Genomic DNA, 21,524 nt, shown 5'->3' with positions numbered 1-21,524 from the left:
TCCTAGGGGAAAACTATAGAGAGCCGCAGATAGTGGGGGAACTCTGGGCTGAAGGGTCTTATACCAGGAAGGATGAGAACACCAAAGGGAGGTGGGGAGCCAAACTAGACAATGTCAGCAGGTTCCATCTGGGCTGAAGGGTCTTATACCTCACCCAGAGTTCCCCTACTATCTGCGGCCTCTACAGATAACAGAATCAGATTGCTGCTGTTAAGGATTACAGATTTAAATCTAAAAAAAAGTCTTAGAAGTCAGTATTACAGTTGAGGAATCTAAAGCTCACAGAAGGGACAGTATTGCCTAAAATACATAGAGTATCATAGCCTGATTTTAAATCCATGATCTGAGATTTTTGTTTTGCTTTTCTCTCCCTACATTCATTTTGAAATGGTCATTATCAAAAATCTGTTTATAGAGGAAACTACATGAGAAACTGAAATAACTCACTAAAATGTTAAGTGAAGTATTACTCATCGATCCCCTTATCTTTTAAAATTAAAATTGTTTTCCTGAAAACAAGATCTCAATTTGAGTTGTTACTATTATTTCTTGTTTGCCATCTTTAATTTTAATACCGGTTTAAGAGAGCAAAATAATTATTGCCACAGCAATCAACTTTGGTTGTGTAGATTATGATTCAATTGAGGATCTGAATAGCAGGAACCTAACAAGACATGAAGAATTTATTGGGAGAAAATAAGTGTGATTTCTAAAATTGAGAGTAAGGGCAGAGCTTGGAAGTTGGATTTAATTGACTTCCTACTTTTATATGGACAGGACATCTTTAGCTGGATCTACTTCAAATCACATGGTAGATTCTGAGGGCTTGAACAAATGTACTGAAAGTCAGTTAATGTATATCACTCTAGACAAAGGCTAACCATGCAAAGAAATTTTATTGAATGTTTCCATTTTCTCATTGATACATTCTATTTCTGTGATTATTTTGTTTTGTGTCATTGTGTAGACTTTGCTTGCTTTCAATTTTATAACTTAAACATAACCTTTTCCCTTATTTGTAAAGGTTTTTTGTTTGTTTTAGTACCTGAGTACCTTGTACTTTACTTCTCATAGAACATTATTTACTTTGTTTTTGATTATTTCTCCACTTCAAGTTCTGATCCTATCTGCCAGGATGCCATCATCCAGCCTGTCTCTTCCTTTTCCCTGATCTGAATGTTTGATTTATAAATTTCCCCTTCTAGTGACTGTGAAATCATAAAGGCCTTCAAAACACATCAGTGCTTTTTCCACAGTGTCAACTGACTTAATATGGTTAGTATGTTTGAAAACTCCATCTTGTGTGCTTTCCACACTAAACACATTAGGAACATGCCAAAAAATACTGGCCATCATCACCATTTGGTAAAATGTCTTTGTCTTTTTTTTGGTCATTATAACAGTTAAAAAAGGAAAATGTTTTCTCCCATTATTGGGAGTGCTTAATATTAGATATAATCTCATAAAAGAATCAAAAGTGTTAATAGGACAAACTTTGAAGGATTTTCTTTTCAACAGGATAATCAATAAGGCCCAGTTAAGGATATAGTTATATTAGAATTTATAGAGATGATTGGCATAAATACATAAGTAAATAAACAATATTTGAGAAACATAAAATAATACTTAAATACTAACTAATAATACTAGTAAAGAGAAGGAAAAAAAATGCTTCTTAACCCATAATTAGCAGAAGTAATAAGCTCAAATTGTGGTCTGAAAATGGCTCTGTAAAAATAGCTATCCTTTCATCAACTGAGCTGCTCCCTATGTGTATTCTAGTCATACCTGCTTCCTTTGCTGACAGAAACAAGTGTTGGCCCTGCAATAAAGCTACGGAAGAGCAATTAGCTTTCTATTCTAAATACATGCATCTTCAACAAAACCATCAGCTTACATTCCAACAGCAGGATTTTTATTTCTGGAGGAAAAAAAATAGATAAACATAGCTTGATTTTTTAGATTATAGGTTAAAATAAAGGAGTTGGCAGGTAAGGGAATTTTTTTTTTTTAATGACATAACCTGAAAAGATCAAATTTTCAAGATCATGTTTTAGTTGATGAAGAATTCAGGCAGAACCTTACAATATCACTTTTCTTTTTCTTACTTTTTAAACTATAATCATCCTTAAAGGTTTTGCCATAGATTCTGAATGAATAACTGATTACTGAATGGGATATGTATGCGTATATCTCTGTGTAGAATATATGTGCATATATTTGTGTGTATATACATACATATACACATATGTACAAAATATCTATCTGGTTACCAAAGTACAGCTTACAACAAAAACTCGTGACATTTTTCTTCTGACAAAATTTGTATTATTTTTTACAAATAGGTAGTCCCTCTTTGAAATCATCACTCAGTGACTGTATGACATGGTAAATTTAATTGAGACATATCTAAAGAGAAGAAACATATTTTATAAAGCTATCAAAGAAAGCAAAGATGAATTGAGAGTTGTATGTCAGCTAAAATGATATTTTATCATTTGAAAATAATCCCTCCTTCCTGACAGCAGGCTAACAAAGTTATACTAAAAGACTTTAATTTGGACCATTTCCCTGATCTACTCAGCAGACATCATAAAAAGAAATATTTTCATTTACTTTTTCATATGTGGTGGGGAAAATTAATTCCTCTTTATAGCATCAGTGGCTTAACCAAATGTAAATGGTTACCTACTCATTCCATCTATTCATTTATTAGTCTATACTGTTCCTATGCTATGTCAGGAGTGAGAAGGAGATAAAAATTAAATAGCACAATAACATTCAACAGAAGGATATTTTTGAGGGGAAATAAAAAAAATTAAAATCCTACAATTACCATTTGACAATTAAATGTATATGTATCTAAAATTTCAGCATGCTTAATATTGGAGGCATATGGCATTCATGTATTGCTAGATAAGTAATTTTATGGAAATGTCTTTTTCTCCATGATTTCTCCATCTCCATATATATATATATAAAATTCCTATTTTAAAATATCTTTCTATTATTTCTCTTCTGATATGCTTTTCTTTTATATTTCTTAACAAAAGTTATGATTATTTATAAGCAAAAATGTTTGTGTACTTAATTGGTTCTATGTCTTTCTAAAATATATTTTTACTCTAACAATGATGATGATTTCCAATGACTAACTAGGGCATAAACTTACAAAGAAAACAAGACAGTTTTCTGTCCCCTAGTAATCTATGAGGGAGAATTGCAATATTTCCAAAGGTTTTTAAACCTGAAGAGATCTTCAGATCATCTAGTCCTAAGGCATGCAAGTGGGAAAGGAGAAGGTAAGCTTTTCGTGTTTATACTCTTTCCACTAGAATAAATGAGGCTTTACTTCTGATGTTTATTCTTCACATTAATGGGCAAAAGTCATTAAGTACTGTAAGGTGGAGAGTACTAGCCTAGAATTTTTATACACTTTCCCTCACCCCAGCATAAGGCTTCCAAGGTAGTACCCTATATGAACAACTTCTCCCTGGTTAGATAGCCAGCACCCCATTCCATGTGATCTCTGGGTTCCTGATTCTATACTCCAGTATCTTAGCAAGACAACTCTTACTACCAGCCCCTGATATTTCTGAGCTCAAGTTCCATTATGAAAAGGATAACAATGATAGCATTTACATGGTATTTTTAAGGGTCTAAAAGTTTTTTATATATTTTATCTTACTTAATCCTCATAACAACCCTGTAAGATTATTAGTCCCATTTTTGTAGATGAGGAAACTAGGATCAAGTAAGGTTAAATGATTTGTGCTAGGTAACATGGTATGACTCTGAGGCAGGGTCAGAGCTCAGGTTTTCTAGCTTCTACTTCTAGTTACTGCATATTAGTTTTTATTGATTGATTGCCTGGCCAGAGACAGGGTCTCTCCCAGGATTCAGAGTGAGGGATTATCTATAGGGATCCACTCTTTTCTATGCTGGTCTAGCCAGCTGCCTTCCCTGTGATGTCCTCATAGAATGAAAAACATTATCTCAGAATCAGTTAACTACTGCTAAGAACATAAAAGTCCACTAAATCAATCTCATGACTAAGCCGGATCTGGGAACTATAACCATGAAAAAGATAGCAGCCCTTGCTTTTAGGGGAATGAAATTCTAGCAAACAGAACCCCTTTCTTCACCTCTGCTTCTGAGAAATCCCTACCTTCCTTCAAGGCTCAATTCCAGCTTCTAACTCAAAATCTTGTTGGATTTTTCTGGTTATCTGCATTGTATCTCTTCTCTTGTATGTCACGTTTACTTATCTGTGTATATGATATGTTTCCATGATAAAATATTAACTCCTTCAGAACAGGAACTTTGTCATTCTTGTCCCTGTATCCCCAGTGTCTAACATATAGATACTGAGTTGAATTGAATTAAAAAAGAACATAGGAAGAAGGGCTGAAATTATAGGAGGAGAAACAATGGGATGCTACTGAAGTATAAATGAAAAAACTACTCATCACAGAAGCAGCTAAATGTCATATCATCTAAGGTAGAGTTGTCTACATATCGGTTTCAGGAAAAAATGTAAATAAGGAAAAAAGACTATTAAAAAGGAATAAAGGCATGAAAAATCTATTCCTGGAAAAGTGAAGGAGGAATAATGACAAATTATGTGGGATAAATAAAACAAAAACAAATTTATAGAAGTCAGGCCTGGAAGCTTCACCAGAAATTACTGAGAATGATTGGTTGGGAGATACAGGTATGGTCCCTGGCTAACAGTAAATATTTAAAGTGCTAAACAGTGGGAGGAAATAGAAGAGAGAAGTGGTAGACTTCCAAGGGAAAACTGAGCAGGAGGTCAGCATGTAGGTACCAGCTTCATTGTTTAAATTATTTGCCTTCCTACTTTCAAAACATATCAGTACACAATTACACATATGCATACACAGGATGATTCTAAAGATAAGAGTTTAAGTTGAGCTTTTGAAAAGACTCATCTGACATGAAAGTAGTCATTAAAACCAGAAAAGAATGTTTGTAATTAGTAAACTAAACAGAATCTTAGTTCTGTCTTGTGCTATGTTTTTGGAAAGGACTCAAAACATCTGAGAAAATTGAAAAAATTTCTATTCTATTTACTCATACAATTAATGTAATTATAATGTCTCAAAGGGGACCTGTTTGTTAATGAGATTCTGTTATTGAGCTTCATTAATCCTTCCTATTTCAGATAGGACTTGTGATTTCACTGTTATGGCTAACTCACAGGTGAAGTTTCCTGAAGTAATATAAGGTAATACTCTTTTTGCAATTTGTAATCTTAGACAATTTCCAGGAGTACTTAGGATTTCAGCTCTGTTACACAACACAGTCAACATGTACTGTTACTCAATTGTTTTTCAATTGTGTCCTTAGTAGCTGTGTGACCTGGGCAAGCCATTTAAATTCTTTCAGCCTAGTTTCCTCAATTGTAAAATGGGTATAAAAATACCTTTCAGTGTTGTCATGAGGATCAAATGATACATGTGTATGTGTATAAAAGCACTTTACAAACTTTGAAGATCCATATAAATACAAGATGTATTTATTTAGAACATATCAATACCCTTCCAAATGTAGTAGGAATTCTTTTTTTTTTTTTTTTTTAATTCTTGGTTCTGTACACTTATCTATAAAATTGAACCTGACATCTCAAGGGAACTTGTTTCTTATGTTTTAATTATGTACCTATCATCATACACTGACCCTTCAGTCATGTATGTAGTGCATGGTGTGTAACTTTTAATAATAGTTCTACCTATTTGTAGCCTCTTGGAACAAGGGAATGCGTTTTTGAGAGGATTATTGCTGCAGTCTGTGGCCAAACTGATTTTTGGTCTCATTCAGTTAAATTCAATTTATATTTGTTAAGACTGTTTGATATTTTATTTGGTAAATGGTCAAAGGATATGAGCAGACAATTTTTAGATGATGCAATTGTAGTCATCTAGAATTACATGAAAAAAATGCTCCAAATCACTATTGATTAAAGACTTGCAAATTAAAACAACTCTGAGGTACCACCTCACACCTCTGAGATTGGCTAACATAACAGGAAAAAATAAATAAATGTTGGAGGGGATGTGGGAAAACTGGAACACTAATACATTGTTGGTGTTGTCAAATGATCCAACCATTATGGAGAGCAATCTAGAAATATGCCTAAAGGACTATAAAACTGTGCATAACCTTTGACCCAGAAATGCCATTATTGGGTCTGTATCCCAGGGAAATCATAAAGGAGGGAAAAGAACCCACATGGACAAAAATGTTTGTAACAGCTCTTTTTGTGGTGGCAAAGAATTGGGAAATGAGTAGATGCCCATCAATTGGGGAATGGATGAAAAAGTTGTGGTATATGAAGGTAATGGAATATTATTGTTCTATTGAAAAATGATAAACAAGCTGACTTTATAAAGGCCTGGAAAGATTTACATGAACTGATGCTGAGCAAAGCAAGAAGCAGAACCAGGAATACATTGTACATAACAACAGCAAGAATGTGTGATGATCAACTATGAAAGACTTGGTAATTCTCAGAGATTTAGTAATCCAAAGCAATCCCAATAGATTTTGCTCAGAAAATGCTATCTGCATCCAGAAAAGGAACTAAGGAGAATGAAAGTAAATCAATACATGCTATGTTCACTTCCTTTTTTCTGTTTTTTTTTTTCTCTCCTATCATTTTTTCCTTTTGCTCTGATTTTTCTCTCTTAACATGATTCATAAAGCAATAATTTTTTTTAAAAAGTGTTTGATATTTGAGAATAAAATAAGATACACTTGTTTATAGAGGGCTTATATCTAGTATTGGGAAAACATATATTTATGTCATATTAATATAAATTCCTAAGAGCAATCAAAAAAATATATGTTATAAGAGAGTTGGAGAAAGAAACATCACTTTTAGGGCTGGAATGAGGAAAGTATCAAGGTGGCTTTAGCAGGGGAAACAAAACAAAACATGCAATAGATGGCTTCTGAACTAGATTTAGAAGAAAGGATTTGAAAATCTGTGAAAAGTTATACCAAGCATATCTAGTTATGTTTGCAAAGATAAGAAAGTTGGCAAAAGAATGAAGAAAAAGATCGGGTACTCATTTCTAGTTTGACAGGAATTATAGAACACATGATGTGATGGGATATAGCATGAAATAAAACTTGAAAAGTCAGTTAGGGTCAGGTTCCTGGGTTCCTGGAATAATACAGAAATTTGTTTTATTTGGAACACAATGCAGAAGTTTTAATGGTTGAGGCAAAGAATTGGTGTGATGAAACCTATGTATGAATAAAATTAGTTTGCTCTTGATGTAAGGGTTATTTTGGAGGCAAGGAATCAGTTAGAGGCTAATTCAAGTGTTTGGAAGTAATGAATACCTGCAGTAGGTGTGGAAAAAAAAAAATAGAAGTTAAATCCAGAGGATTTGACCTTTGGATAAAGTTTTGAGTTTGGGTGATTAAGAGCATGATACTATGTTGAGAATAACAGAAGTTAAGTGGAAAGGCAAAGTTTTTGGGAAAGATAATAGGTTTAATTCTGAATATGTTGAATGTTAGGTGTTATTTATACTTCTAGGTGAAGTTAAGACCTTAAAAGAATGTGCTAATAGGTCTGAAGAGATGATGGGTTCAGAGAGAGAATGTTTTGAAAATAGTGGTTGAGAGTGACAAGAGAGAGTACAAAGAAGCAAGAGAGGAAGAGAAGTACTGAATCTTTAGAAGAGAACCTGGCTAAGGAGACATAAAAGGAATAATTAAAGAGGTAGAACAAAAATTGGGAGAGTATAATGTTTCAGAATATAGGTTATCTGAAATTCTTAAACTTTGTTGTATTATATATCCCTTTGGCAGTCTGATGAAAATCTTTCAATTTATAAAATAAAATATATAGGATTATAAGGAAAACCATTTATATTGAAATGTTATTAAAATATTAAGAAAACTCTGCAGATTCTAGGTCAAGAACCTCTGGATTAGAATATGACAAAAGGTGAGAAGTTCACATTATGCTGCATTCTGCCAAGAGGTCAAAAAAAATGAGGGAAAAAAACAAAAATGATTTATATGATAATTAGGAATACATCACAAGACTCAACTTGGGTACCATTTCCTTGATAATAACTTTGCAAATCTCCTTAGTTTTCTTTTCTTCCAGAAATAACTTCCTTAATTCATACTCTGTCTGACTTATGGTACTTAAAATATTCATATGACAGCACTTTAATGTTTAAAAGAAATATACACACAAATATACACACACTTACACATACATATCTTTAGTCTTTCTATATACTCTCAAGTAAATTCTCCAGGTGTGATTTCTATTTTACTTAGAGAAGTACTTTGACCTTGGACATCAAATCTGAAGCTATATCTTCCTAACTCAAAGCAAGAACTTCCCCCCTGCCCCAATTTCTCTCCCATCTAGTAGGTATTTAAATATGGTTTGTGGGTTTAATTGAATTGGTGACTTTGGAAAGTAGTTTCTACTAGAATGTAGTAGAAAGAAAACCAATTCCAATTGAAACTAATATATTTGGAAGCCACAGTTCCTCTGAGAAACCAAAGGTGTTTAAAGGACATGAACATTTATCCTGAGGATCATCTAATATATATTAGAATTATTGGGGATAATTTCAGTCATAGATCATCAATATTTACAAGTCAATAGTTTAATAGTTGTTAAAACAATTGCCACAAAAACATGAAGCTCTAATCATTATTTTTTAAAAAGAACATTTTTTTCATTACAGAAGAAATGTGTCTGAAGACCTTTTTAGTTTCTTCACTGAGTTTTGTGAACATGATAAACTCTGAAAGCTTAATCCAAACTTTTATGTCTGAAAAGATTTATCTTGATTTTTATCTTATCTCAAGCTTAATAAGATATTTAACATTGATAGTGGAATTGTGTATATATATAAATATATACATACATATGCATATATTTTACACACCCACATCCCCTTAGCCTGCCTATATATGCAAATGCAATAATTAGACCAAGATATAAAGAAAACTCTAATTTGGAATTTAAATTAAATTAAATTTAAATTAGAGCAGTCATACTGATGGGGTGAACCCTGACTACTGTCCTTGACTTTTGGGGTGAACTCTGAAACTCTCCTGACAGGGACCCACCCTTCAGGGCCGTGAAGGGGGTTCATTAAGATTAGCCCAGGAAGGGGCAGCTAGGTCGCTCAGTGGATAGAGCACCAGCCCTGACACTTAACACTTCCTAGCTATGTGATCCTGGTCAAGTCACTTAATCCCAGCCTCAGAAAAAGAAAAAAAGATTAGCCCAGGACCACTCCCTTCTTAAGCTTGAACTTAAGTGGTCTCATTCAGCTGGAGATCTGGACCTGATATAACTTAAGTAGTCTTGTTCTACTGGAAATCTAGGCCTAGGGGCAGTGACAGCATTGAAGGAATCTCATTCAATTGTAACCTCAGTCTCAAATTTAATATAAAAAGACAATTTTAAGTCTTTAAGTTTAAGCAGAAGTCCAAAGTAGTGTCCAAGGCTCCTCTCTTCTTGCACAGCTGCCTACCAGGACTCCTGCCCACTGTGAAGAGACCTTCTTCTTAGTGACAACCTCTTGTTATTTCTCTGTCAGGACCTGTTGCAACTGAGGAGTCAGTCTTCCTAGCAAAGATGACTTCTCAGCCAACAATAAAATTCTTTCTTGCCAGTCAGACTTTTCAGGTTCATGAATTCTTTCACACTGGACCTGCATCTCTGACTAAAGAGGGGGGATCCCCAGGACAGTCTGGACTGCTGCTAACTGCATCAATACCTTCTGACTTTGCATATTATGGTTCATTCTTTAAACTGTCTTATAGTTTATCCCAACTATTTTCTGATCCATCTCTGATGGGTCCCTCCCTTCCTGTCTTTGGTTGTTCTCCCTAGTCCTTTCTTGGCATATCAGGAACAAGAGGGCAGACTAAAATTTTTTCTTGATTTCTCCATGATCTTTCACACTTCTTCAAAAGAGGAATTATGTTTTAAAGGTAAAGCAACCTCCAGTCGTCTCTAAGCTTTAGGATAAATAGTTATATAGCAGTAGGTTAAATATTTTGTATTTCAGATGTATATCTAATTATAATAATTGGCAAAATTCCTATTTAAACTGTTGTGGTCATTACTTTTCTTAACAAATTGGTCTCCTTCCCCCTACATTCTCATTTTTATTCAGAGGCTCTTCTGGACTCCTCCCTTCCTCATCTGGCATGTTAAATAGATTGGAAAATTTTATTTCTACCTCCACAATATATTTTGCACCTATTCCTCTCAATACTTACTATAATGACCCTTAGTCAAGTACTTTTCTTTCCTCTTCTATTTGCAATAGTTAGCAATATCCTTGAATCAGTCCTTCCCACCATAACATAAGGTATCCTTCCAAAACTCATTCCTCTAGGTAAACTTCAGGCTTCTGAAGTGACTACTAATTAAAGTATAAGTTCCCAATCCTAGCATTCAAAGTTCTGCACAATCAAGTGCTAAATTGCTTTTCAAAACTTGACAAAAATTATTCCCATTCACCTCTTCTCAATCTAGTCAAATAGAGAATTTTTCTTGACCACCAAAAGTGGAAGTCATCTCTTGTAATTCTCTCTCTCCCCCTTACTTTTTCTTACACTAATATCTGTAAGTTTATTGAGGGCAGGGTTTGTCAGCAGTTTTTAGCATAGTGTTTTGAACATAGAATGAATAAATGATCTCTCTCACTGAGAATGCAGTATAAAGGTCTTTACCAAATTTTAGCTATTACCACAAATTATTGGACTAAATATTTTTGATGCCACAACTTCAAGGAATATTTTTTTTTGTTTTTTAATTTTTTTAATCAGAAACTTTGAAGAACAACTTAAGTTTATAACCAGATAATTGAGTCCTTTTAGTGTAATTAATTACTCTTCAAGAATTTTCCTTTGATCTCCTTATTAGCTATAAATAATCTTAGTTGCCTCACTTTCTTAGCCCTTTTGGTTAGATTTCTCCTAATAATCATTTTGCAAATTCTTACCTCTATTCTCATTATTTACATATGTTGGAGTGTGCAGGTAAAAGTTTAACAACTGTACCTCCAGAAGGAATGTATGTATGAGAGAGACACTTTTAAGTTTAATATGTTTTATTAACATTTTCTCTATCACATTCTTAAGTACAGACAATTAGCAAAATAATAAATAAATCTCTGATTTGTAGTTTTTGCCAATTTCTGAGATATAAATGTTCACATTAAAAAAATTAGCAACCAGTAAAGAATGGGTCCAATATACCCTTGCTTATGCCCTATAATATTATAAATTCTCTGAATGCAGGGATTAGATTATCTAAACAATCCTTTTTGGTTCTCTGTCAAATACTGATATCACTCAATCTATTTCTACAAACAATTGTTGCTAATTGGTTCTGCTCACTAGATATACAAAAGAAAGTCCAAACTAAGGCAACTTGATAAAGTAGAAAGGGCCATGATTAAACAAAAATTGCCAGGAGACATCAGCGTAAATATGATATTGGAAGAAGCTCCAAAGGATGTACTGAGATCTAATATTTAATAAAGAAGAAAATATAATGTGAAAGAAAGATAAAGATCATTTCTTTACATCACAATTTAATTCACAATGAAATGATAGGATATCTCCTGCCAGTGGTACAACCTAATAAACCAGTTAAAAGAGAACTTTTTTTCTATGGGGAACAGAAAGTTTTAGGGAAAAAATTGGGGCAAAGGTTTAGAAAGGAAGAGTATGCAAAAAGTAGAATTAAAAATAATCATCCAAAAGGTTACAAGATATATTAGTAATCTATTTTTAAAAAATAATCCTCTATTCCCAGTATTGGGATTATATAGAACAGACTCTTACAGACCGAAAAATATAGCAGAAGATCATCCCTTTTTTTCCTTTTCATTTTTTCTCTCTCTACCCTCTCCTCTCCCTTCCTCATTCCCTTTTCAATCTGAATACAGAACCTTTTCTCAAAATGGCTTAGTTTGGGTTTAGAATGGAGATCTAATAGTCCTTGTTTCAGTTTTACCATTTAAACCAGCATTTAATGTTCTTGGTTTATTATTGAAGACTATGGAATAATAATGCATAGAATAGAAACAACATTTTAATATTTTGAATGCATTATTCAAAGAATGGAAATTGTTACCACATTTGTACATCAGGAAAAGGAAGTGGTGATAAATGCTTGATATAAAACCTATCCACAATAATAAAAGGAAACCAATTTTTGTATGCATCATAGAATGCTTAACATACTTGAGATAATATGGTCCTACTGCTCACTGTTGATACTGAACAGCCTTTTTATAGGCTATTTTATTTGCTAAATATGCACAAGCACACATGCACATCATTAACTGTTTTTCTTTGCATATATCACAGACATACAAATTTATTATAAAGATATGTTTAATATTTACAAATGACAATTCTATAATCATTTAGAGTTTCAACACTTATGGGCAGTATGGTATATTTTATGCATTACACCAAAGTATATTTACAAACAATAATGAAGTTCAGTGAATGAGTGCCTCACCCTGGGAGCATTAATTTATATAAGCCATCAATAACCATCAGCTACCATTGACATTTTTTCATTTGCATTTCCTATGAAAACATAAAAACAAAATGTGTTTAGGAGCCTGAATATTAACGAGATGGCAGGTGATTTATTGTGAATTTTCTTTTGGCCCAGTGATCTAACAGTCTCCAAAAGACAATACTGCTCTGACAAGACACAAGCTTAAAATGGATTGGAGTCACATCTCTGCTCTGCTACAAAACTGGTTATTTAGCAAGGCTTTCTGAATTGAACTAGTGTTTCCAGAGATTTCTGAAGGGTAGGAGAGGACATTGGAAGGACTGGAAAGATAATATTTACATTAATTTCTAAAGGAGGGACAGTAAATGAATTACCTTTAATTCTGACAGCAAATCTGTTTTCGGATCAAGAAAGCAAAAGACAGAAGGGGGAATCCATTTTGCATTTAATTTTTAATTCAGAGGAGACAAGTCTATTTGATTAGTCTTTTTCTCTATTTTAGCCCAGAAGGTATTATCCTCTTAGATTAAAGTAATAAAGATTTATATTCACTCTGCTCACTTAGCATTCAGTTAGCTTCCTCAGGTGTTTTTTTTTGTTTTTTTTTTTTTTTGTTTTTTTAATTAACCTTTATATAGAAATATATAAGGAATATTGGTGAAACAACTAGAAGACAGAAAATTTTGGGAATTGTAAATAAATGAGATCCCATTTTTTGTTGTTGATAATGTAAGCTATTTATGGGCAGTCTATCTTATTTCCCTCTTCATGTCAACCAATTTGAAACAGTTCCAGTCTATACCTCTTCATGGCACAGGCTAATGCTAGGTTCACACAGGTTCTGCCAGTTGAATATAAGCTCTGGAAGGATCTACCAACCTGAAAGAATTTTAAGCATGACCAGAGTAAAGACTGAATAACAGTTCGATGTTTAATCTAGTTAAATATGGAAATGTTAATCACCAGAAGTAACCTGGAAATTCATAAGAATATTTTCAATTTTTTGTCAATGGCAATCTGTGCCTTTGGGTTTTGAAAATAAATTTGGTAGGGAAGAAGAAAAATAGGTAAGCTGCTACAAAGAATAATTATTTTTGGAGTATAAATATTAAATTTGGGTACTCTAAATAAGTCCTTGGTTCAATGAGTAATGAGTTGAAAAATGATTAGAAGAAATGAATCACATCCACAGTAATATTTTTACTATAAATGAAACCAGAAGAAAAACATGCAGACAACTGTAGGATATAGGCCAGTATTGGTCATAAAGTGTGAGGAAGCAAAATATTCCAGGAAGAACCTCACAATACACTGTAAGCCAAGCCAACATACTGATACTTGCTTACTTCAAGGTGAAGGTGGGCTATAATATTCTTCTCTAAAATGTACTGTTCTCTGTTGAGGTTTTCTTGGGGTCTCTGGAGGCAGCCTTCGTTTCAGCTCAGAGGAATCACCCCACATGCAGCCTGGTATTAAAGTCCAAATCCTTTATTGTCTCTTTCTGAGTCTTGTCTCCTTCATTTGGGGCTCGGCTAGTTTTTCTGGGGGACTTCCGGGTCTTGGTTTCAGTGGAGAAGCCAAGGAGGAGAGCCTGCCACCACTTCTCTGGTCTTCCTCCTTCTCATTCTGGCTGAGCTTATCCTAGCTTATATGGTCTCTTATCAAAGGGGTGAATCTTGTAGAACTATAGTAAGTACTAAGTACCTGTACTGAACCAGAGAACTGATAAGCACCCTGCTAAACAACCATTGTCTCTATCAATTCCACTGACTTAGCACCTTGTTTCAAGTTCTGGCCCATAACAGTGGGCAGAAGAAAAACATCAAAAATTGACAAATATGATTCAGATATACTAAATGAAAGAAGTCAAAGTTATTAATACTTTCATCCACAAATACAGATCAAATTTTTTTTTCTTCCAGAAGAGAGGTAGAATTAGAATAAGATGAGCACCAAAAAACACCGTAGAAAAGTACACTGACTATATAGTGATAATAAGCAATTGGTTACTTATAGGAAAATCTTCTTAAACTCAATTGTTTATTGTGATTAGACTAATATCTAGAGCAAAGGTCAATATTAATATCAAATCAGAAAAATAATTATAAGACTTGAAGACTTCAACCTAATTTATTTAAAAGTATCCAATGAAGAAAAAAATGGATAATGGGAGATATTAAATTTGATTACCACAATTCCCCCCCAAGAACTTCATTGAAATTATCAAAGAAGTCTAGAAATCAATAAAGCTAGCAAGTAAGCATTTACTGCCCTTGCCAAGCAAAAACATGGAAGCCAAAGAAAGCAATGTTTCAGAATGCAAACTTATTTGTTCACAATAACAACAAAAAGTCAAAGTTGTAGGAATCAAACAGAAAATTGCTCTTTTTTTTTTTTTTCTTTTTTTTTGGTTATTTAGTCATTTCTCAGTTGTGTTCAACATTTTGTTGGGGGTTTCTTAGCAAAGATACTGGAATGGTTGCATTTTCTTCTCTAGCTCATTTCTGAGATAAGGAAACTGAGGCAAACAAGATTAAGTAGCTTGCCCACAGCTGAACATAGGAAGATAAATCTTCCTAATTTCCCAGTACTGTATCCAACCTATGAGATGCCTTTGGATTGAATATCTTACTGTGAGACTCAAATGAGATGCATTTGCTCAAGAGTATTAACAGATTAAACTGTTGGGAAGCCAACAAATAAATGGGAAATGAAGCAAGCTTGTCAATGATTCTATATCAATATCTGCTTTTAGTATTATTGATAGAAGATATGTTGATTTTGACTATCATCACAGTTCTTGATGTATAATACAGTGAATTAGAAATAGCAAATAAGATAAAATGCCAGAAAGAATATTTAGACCAGACAAATACCCCATGAGGAAAATCAGAGGTAGTTGAATTTTGAGAGCATTGAGGGCTTTTTTTTTTTTTTTAAGGGAAAACATCACAGATGGTATTTATTACCCGAAGAAATTGATCAAGAGAACACCAATAATTACTAACTGATATGTTTACTTTGGCATCAATATTTCATACAGATGATAAATGGTATATATATGAATTTTTGATGAAAATGAGAATAGTCTAGCATTTGCAAATGGTTTACTACAGCCACGTTTTTACAGGCACAATATTAACTGAAATATGTTAAATTTAAGACCCCATTGTTTTTATTGCTAGTTGATTCACCACCTAACTCCTGGAAAAAAAAACCTTTCAATTAAGTTGAATAAAACTTAACTGTTAGCATTCTTCTCCAAAATGGAGTCTCACATACACTTCAAGATCATTGACATGATGACCTTGATCATCAAGATCAAAAGTTCCTTAACAAATGCAAACCACAGAGATTACTTTTTAACTACACTCTTCATTATTATCATCAAGTAAGGTTTGGTTAAGTAGGAAGATTTAGGTTATATGCCATTTCTTTTAGGATATTCATGGGTTTCCCAATGGACTTCCCAAAAAACATTGAGGGCCTTTAACTGCTGATTGGGAATAACTGTGTTAATTAATCAACTTGTAAATTGTGGCTTCCATTGTGAAAAACATGACTACAAAAATATATTTTCACCTCTATTAAATGGAAACAATAGTACCTAACTTATTAGGTAGTGTGAGAAAATATGATGTGAAGTAAAAATTTGGGTTACTATTGTGGTATATCCATATTATAAATTAAATTTAGAAATAAGAGCCGCCTGAATTCTAAAAATCACTGTAACGCTCAGAGAAAGATACACTCAATCTTTTGGGAGAATACAATACAAAAGCTTAACTTGAAACATAGAAATAACATATCACCACTATTTGAGACTAGGTTTTGATATGAAGTATGCTCTATAAATAGCCTTTGTGTCTCTCTAAAGTCTCAGATTAAGAAAAAATTCTTGAAAAGAATAAGATAATCTCTAAGAAAGTATTTGAGAACATTGAAATAATTTAAAGATCAACATGAAACAAGGCTAGAGAAAATGCTCGAACCCAAGAACATGAGAGTTATTATGAGAAAAAGTAAAGTAACAAAAATTAGGAAGAGAAAAAGGGACAATAATTTACTGTCTATAGGAGATTTTTAAAAATTTAATGGATCCTAAAGATAGCAAGAATGTGTTTTTGTTTTTAGGAAATAGATGCCATGTAAATGAAATGTTGGGAAGATGTGTTTTTTTGTTGTTGTATTTTATGTTCCAGATAGGCAGGCTAACTCAAAAGTTTGCAATCTGGGCAATAAGTGTGTTTTGCCAATTTCATTTGTTTTTCCAAAAGACACTGGGGAAGTATGTAGTGAACATGCATATTCTGTAACTTATTAAGTTTTTGCTAAAGAACAATATAAAACATATCACCAAAGACATATATGAAGGAAAAAAGGATGTGTATGATCAGACATATGGCAAATGTCAGAGATAACTAGGGAACTGGATTCACAGAAAAGTTTAGAACTCCTAAAAGATACATCTTTGTTTATGACATCACAAATCCACTGAAATATATAAGCATTGATTTTTCTTAGTTGTTGGAAAAAACAATAATATAAATGATTGCAAAACCAAGAAGTTAAAATGTTATTGGTCTAAAAAAAATCAATATTATTATGGCTTATCACTCAACTAATGAAAAAGAGCATATATGAGTTATATACTTGAAGAAAAATAATAAGTAGTAACATAAAATAAGAGGGTCCTCAAAATTAAGAGATCAGAATGAGTTCTCAAGTGGAATGAATCTCTTGATATTAATGTTTTCATCAGACTTGCATAAAGGCAGAGATGATATACTCATCACTTCTAGGACTGACATGTAGCTGAGAGAGCTAACGGGATCCAAACAGATCTTGACAGACTAGAACAATGAATTGACTCAAGATGAAATATGAAAAATGGATGCAAAGTTTGATACTTGAGGAAAAAAATTCAGTTTCAAAAGTATAAGATAAGGAAGACTTGGTAAAATATAAATTCTGAAAAATACCTAGGAGTTTTAGGTAATCTCAAGGAAATTATGAGTCAGCAATGCACTATGGAAACCAAAAAAGCTAGTGTTACTTTGAACTATATTTAGAGAGGCAGAGTTCCCAAGATTATAAGAGTGTACTGGACCACTTCTGGAGTACTGTGTTTGGTTCAAGGCGCCAAAGATTAATAAGGAAAATGATAAGCTGTAGTAGGGACAGTTAGGCAATAATAGTGGATAGATCACCAGGCTTAAATGCATGGGTTTGACCAATAAACTTATTTCCAACTCTCAAATTTTGTGATTATATATTTCACTAATTTTAGACATAATTTATTAACAAATAAGACAACTCATAATAGATGCTATATAAAGAATCAAATGATAAGGAAAATAAAAGTTGTATCCTCTATTTTCATTCTTACAAAAAGAAATATTTAAATGTTTAAAAAAGGTTGTTCAAGAAAAATCCTAAGATCTTATTTATTGGAGAATTTATAGTGTTTTCTTTATAAGAAAGCCATTTCTTTCTTTAAAAGAAAACACTATAAATTTTCCAATGAATGAGATTAGCTAAAGAAAAAAGAAAGATGATGAAATCATAGAATTTTAGGGCTGCATGGGCCCTTGGAGATCATCTACTCTAACTATATCATTTTATAGATGAAAGTCTGTCCTTGCAAAGGGAATAATTCTTGTGCTCACGGATATATTCATGATCACCTTATCTTCTGCCATGTAGGAAATAATCTGTTCTCTTATACACTAGCCAGTTTTTCATCAATTGATGCTAAGGCAGTATTAGATGACTACAGCTTTGGAGCAATTGCTTAGATAAGCAGATTCTACATAATAAAGAAATAATCCCTGACTCTCATGAAATAAATACAAGATCATTAGTCAGAGCGACTTACTCTTTCAAACTAAATAGTAACCTGGCTCTTGCAAAAGTTGAGTCAAAATCTTTTTCTTAGAATAGTGAATCTGGAATGTCGGAGGTTCCTGCACTACTGATTTCCAATAGATATAATAATGCTCTAGATCTCTAGATGTTTTAACTGCTCAAATTCAATCCAGGGGGGAAAAAAAAAAAATCAATTAAGAGCTTTGCTAAAATTACAATAAGGCAATTGAGCCGTTGAGAACAAAATAAAGTAGAGCCTGTGGAACAATTTACCCAAAAGCACTCGGGGTCAAGGCACACATTCAAATTTTCCTGTTATCCTCATGGTTCCCTGTTAGTTGGTCATATATTCTAAAAATTAAGATTAGATATTTTCCTCCCTTTTGTTGTAGATATGGATTATGCAGTATTTTTTTTTAACTCCCTGAAAGAGTACGAAATTGCTTTATACCTGGGACAATGTGTAACTCTATGATGCTTAGCAGCCTCTATAGTCACATAATTGCCCATTTTCATTGCTTGCAATGAGGCCTGACAGCTCACCAGTTTATGGCAGTAGCAGCTGACTATATGGAAAGAAGTTCCTTATTTCCTAACTTCTTTTAGAAAAGATATTCTGAAAATTCAAGTTAAAAAAAATCCAGGTTTATGAATAATGGAACACCCTGCTACACTCAACCAGGTTTTATACTTTGTTGTAATATTCCTATCACAGGGAATGAAGTCCAGCAGAAGCTGAAAATAAAGCAATAAATTTAAGACTCCTTAAAGTAATCATAGAAGTCATAAATATGAAAAATAGTTTATAATTACCTCTGTTGAGTGATGCTGAACTGTTTATATCTCCAGTAATAAAGGAAGACTCAGACTGCTTTCGAACTGTGTCATTCCACATTCTTCGAATCCGGCTCTAGAAACGGGAAAAGGGAGGAGAAGGAACAAACCAATCAGCCACTGAATTTTCTCACAAAAATTCTCCTCCACACATATAATTTTGTGTGTAGCCTATGTTGCTGAGAGCTTTTTTTTCTTTCAGTCTTGCTGTAATAGACCTTTTCAGCACTGTTGTAGCTTATTTGAAGCTTCCAAAAGTTGATTCCAAAAGTGACTTAAGTATAACAAAACTTCATGAGAAATCAATTTAAGTGCCACATTTATTAAAAAGGAAAGGGACAAAAGCTATGAATTACTTGAATATATAGTAATTAAAGACAAATAAATGTTGAATATTCCCTTAAAGATTTTTAATAGGTTAAAATGTTTTAAATTTGGTGAAGGTTCAAGCTAATAAAGTACTTTTATAAATATCTGACAATTTTAAGGGGGCTGTTTTATTTGAAAAGTATTAAACTTCTTAATCTGGTGGATACATGCACACATTTGTGAATCTATAGAATGTCAAGTTTTGGTACCCTTCAAGCTATATAATGTGTTGAAAACTAACAGCTAAATGATCATTCTATTTTTTTAAGTAACAGTAGTTTCATTTCAAGAAGACATTTTAAAAAATAAACTGGAATTTTAGGGGATATTACATTATTCTGATTTCATTTTCCTTAAAAAAAAAAAAAAAAAAAAAAAAAAAAAGTTAAATATAGTCAATTTACTTTTCCACTACACTGCCAATGGAAAATATGGGAGCTTAACATAGAAAAATTTCAAATTCATTTGTTTGTGTGGACAATCCAAAACCAACAAGTTGCCTGACTCAGAGGTATCAACTTGGGAAGATCACAGTAGCAATACCACATTTAAGTTTGGAACTGTTTTTGTTCAGGAAGCACTAAAGATCTACTAGAAAGCCCCCTGTACTTCCAAGCTGCTTAGAAAGTAAACCCATGTTTTCATCAAGTAAGTTTCAGCAGTTTTGACTAATTTGGAAAGGTTTCACTTATGGATTACACATGGATTATGTGTCTATCATCATAGAACTTTAATCATCACCTCCATATTAGCTTGCAGTGATCACTTTTTTTTTGGTTATAGGAACACATAGAATGCTAAAGCATGGAACTATCAATTGTTTCAGTGGAGATCTGACCCATTTTCCCATTATTTCAAGAGTCTATTATTTTGTACATGTAGATATTTTCTATCAAGGCTTTTCTTTTTTTTAATTCCCAAACAATTTAGAAAATAGATTTTGAGAGTTGCTATGTGATAATGAAAATAATAATAATACTATCTTAATATAGGGATAAGCTTTTCCCAATCTGATTCAGTTGTTCCTTAGATGGTAGACATACAGCCCATCACTGTGTTCATATACAAAATCTTTCCAGCTTGTTAGGAAATTATTGGGATTTTTGTTCTGATGGCATGGCTTATGAGAGAGAACCAAGAGTTATCTCTACACAACAAAGAGGAATGAGAATGGGACAATACGATTGATACTAAGGATACCAGTGAAATGAGTTATTTTGGTAGAGTTTCTATCACATACAATAATCCTTTAAAGGAGTCTGTTAACTGCCAGAACAACATAAAGTAGGTATTATTACCGTCTTTATCTGAGATCCCAAGTCTGAAGATAAGAGTTAAGTGTCAGAGATGGGTTTCAAATAATAAATTTTGGATAACAAAAAAGAGTTTATTATTATTATTATTACATTTTCTTTTGTCCATCTAGCTTTTCAGTTTTTGTTAATATGTTAAGACTTTGTTTTAAGAAGTCAAAGAGTAATAATTTAAAAGGATTAAAATATTATCTAAATCCTTCTCTCTAGAGATCCATCTAAGAGAGATTCAATATTTAGAAAAGATGTAAGTCCTTACTCACAAGAAACTTGTACTCTTGTAGGGAAATATGATATAAGCACAAATGACTCCAGTACATTATGATACACAAGTTATTTGGAGAATTGCAAAATAAACTGGAAATTTTGAGTGGAAAATTGTTAGGAGGGGAAGCAGAGGAGCTGCATGTAGGAGGTGACATTTAAAATGGGCTTTAAAAGATAGTTTGGAATTCAATAAGTAAAGTTTTTGTGAAGGATGTATTAAATATGCCTACAGAAAACTACAGAGTAGGTGTAAAAGGAAAAGAGAATTGTACAATTTGGCTGAAATAATGTGCGTGGATGTCAGCTAA

At 32.9% G+C, this 21,524-nt stretch overlaps 1 protein-coding gene across 20 annotated transcripts in view; it reads right to left on the bottom strand.

Moving 5' to 3' along the window:
• Nucleotides 1-21,524, bottom strand: part of ADGRL3 (adhesion G protein-coupled receptor L3) — a 1,041,133-nt gene that overhangs the window by 152,540 nt on the left and 867,069 nt on the right. For all 20 annotated transcript variants that reach the window (XM_074272799.1, XM_074272781.1, XM_074272789.1 and 17 more), the window contains one exon: nt 19,247-19,343. In XM_074272799.1, coding sequence (XP_074128900.1) covers nt 19,247-19,343 — 97 coding nt within the window. The remainder of the gene's footprint in view (nt 1-19,246; nt 19,344-21,524) is intronic.

Source organism: Sminthopsis crassicaudata, chromosome 6 (assembly GCF_048593235.1).
Source record: "Sminthopsis crassicaudata isolate SCR6 chromosome 6, ASM4859323v1, whole genome shotgun sequence".
In the NCBI taxonomy this organism is placed as follows: Eukaryota; Metazoa; Chordata; class Mammalia; order Dasyuromorphia; family Dasyuridae; genus Sminthopsis; species Sminthopsis crassicaudata.
This window is presented reverse-complemented; position numbering and strand designations above follow the sequence as displayed.